The 1,027-nt window shown below is 15.5% G+C and overlaps 1 protein-coding gene across 1 annotated transcript in view; it reads right to left on the reverse strand.

Moving 5' to 3' along the window:
• The window catches only part of PRSY57_0300400 (alpha/beta hydrolase, putative), a gene marked incomplete at both ends in the record, with an annotated part of 1,513 nt that extends 1,158 nt beyond the window's left edge, over window positions 1-355 (reverse strand). Inside the window, 2 exons of the mRNA XM_012905635.2 lie at window positions 1-60; window positions 260-355. The exon at window positions 1-60 is cut by the window's left edge and continues 1,158 nt beyond it. Coding sequence (XP_012761089.2) covers window positions 1-60; window positions 260-355 — 156 coding nt within the window. The remainder of the gene's footprint in view (window positions 61-259) is intronic.
• Window positions 356-1,027: the final 672 nt, after the last annotated feature.

Raw genomic sequence — 1,027 nt, forward strand, 5'->3', positions numbered from 1 at the left:
TAATTTAATTTCCTCTATATGTCCTGTTGATTCGACAACCTTTTTAATTGAATATAAATTCTATAACAATACAAATAAAAAAAAAAAATAAATAAATATTCCATAATTTATGTATTAATTATATAGTTACAAATGTACATTTAATATATAAATCAATATACAAATAAAATTATATCTAAATATATATATATATATATATATATATATATATATATATTTAGATATATGTATAGATGTATATATGTGTGCATCGACTTACTTGTAATATCACATATAGCACTCCTACAATACAAACCAAAACATATGTTAAAAAAAAAAAATGACAATTATTTGATTTCTTCATTCCTTTTTTCATTTATTTATTACAATTTTTGAATTACCACACAGTCTTGTGCCAAATAATTAATGTCATATATATTTTGTACAAATGAAAACATAATTTTTTAAAAAAATATTCACCTTTATCCTTTCAGCAAATGCTGTAATAAATAAAAGTTTAATTTATCTGTTAATATAAAGTCCCTCATTATAAATATTTACATTACAAGTCAAAACACATGATTAAAGTAACATTTTACAACACAATATATATATATATATATATATATATAATAATTTATTTATAAATACATAGGAAAATAATATTGTAGATAATCCTCAAGTTTCAAAAATATAATTAAAACTTATAATATATATATATATTATATATATTTTTTATTTATTTAACTTTTCAATATTTAATATATTAAATCTTACACACTATAAAATATATATACCCCCCTGAATTTTAATATAATATACATCCATATATATATAGATTATTTATATTCATTAATCTTTATACATATATATAATTATATATATTATATTATATTATATTTTTATTTTTAAATTAATTATAATAAAATATAAACATGAACCTAGAACCTATTAAATTATATTTTCTATAACAAATTACAATTCATTTTTTTTTTTTTTTAGAAGCAATATTTCTGTTTTTATAAAATTGTTCTTTAATTTTTTTTTT

Source organism: Plasmodium reichenowi, chromosome 3 (genome assembly GCF_001601855.1).
Source record: "Plasmodium reichenowi strain SY57 chromosome 3, whole genome shotgun sequence".
NCBI lineage: Eukaryota > Apicomplexa > Aconoidasida > Haemosporida > Plasmodiidae > Plasmodium > Plasmodium reichenowi.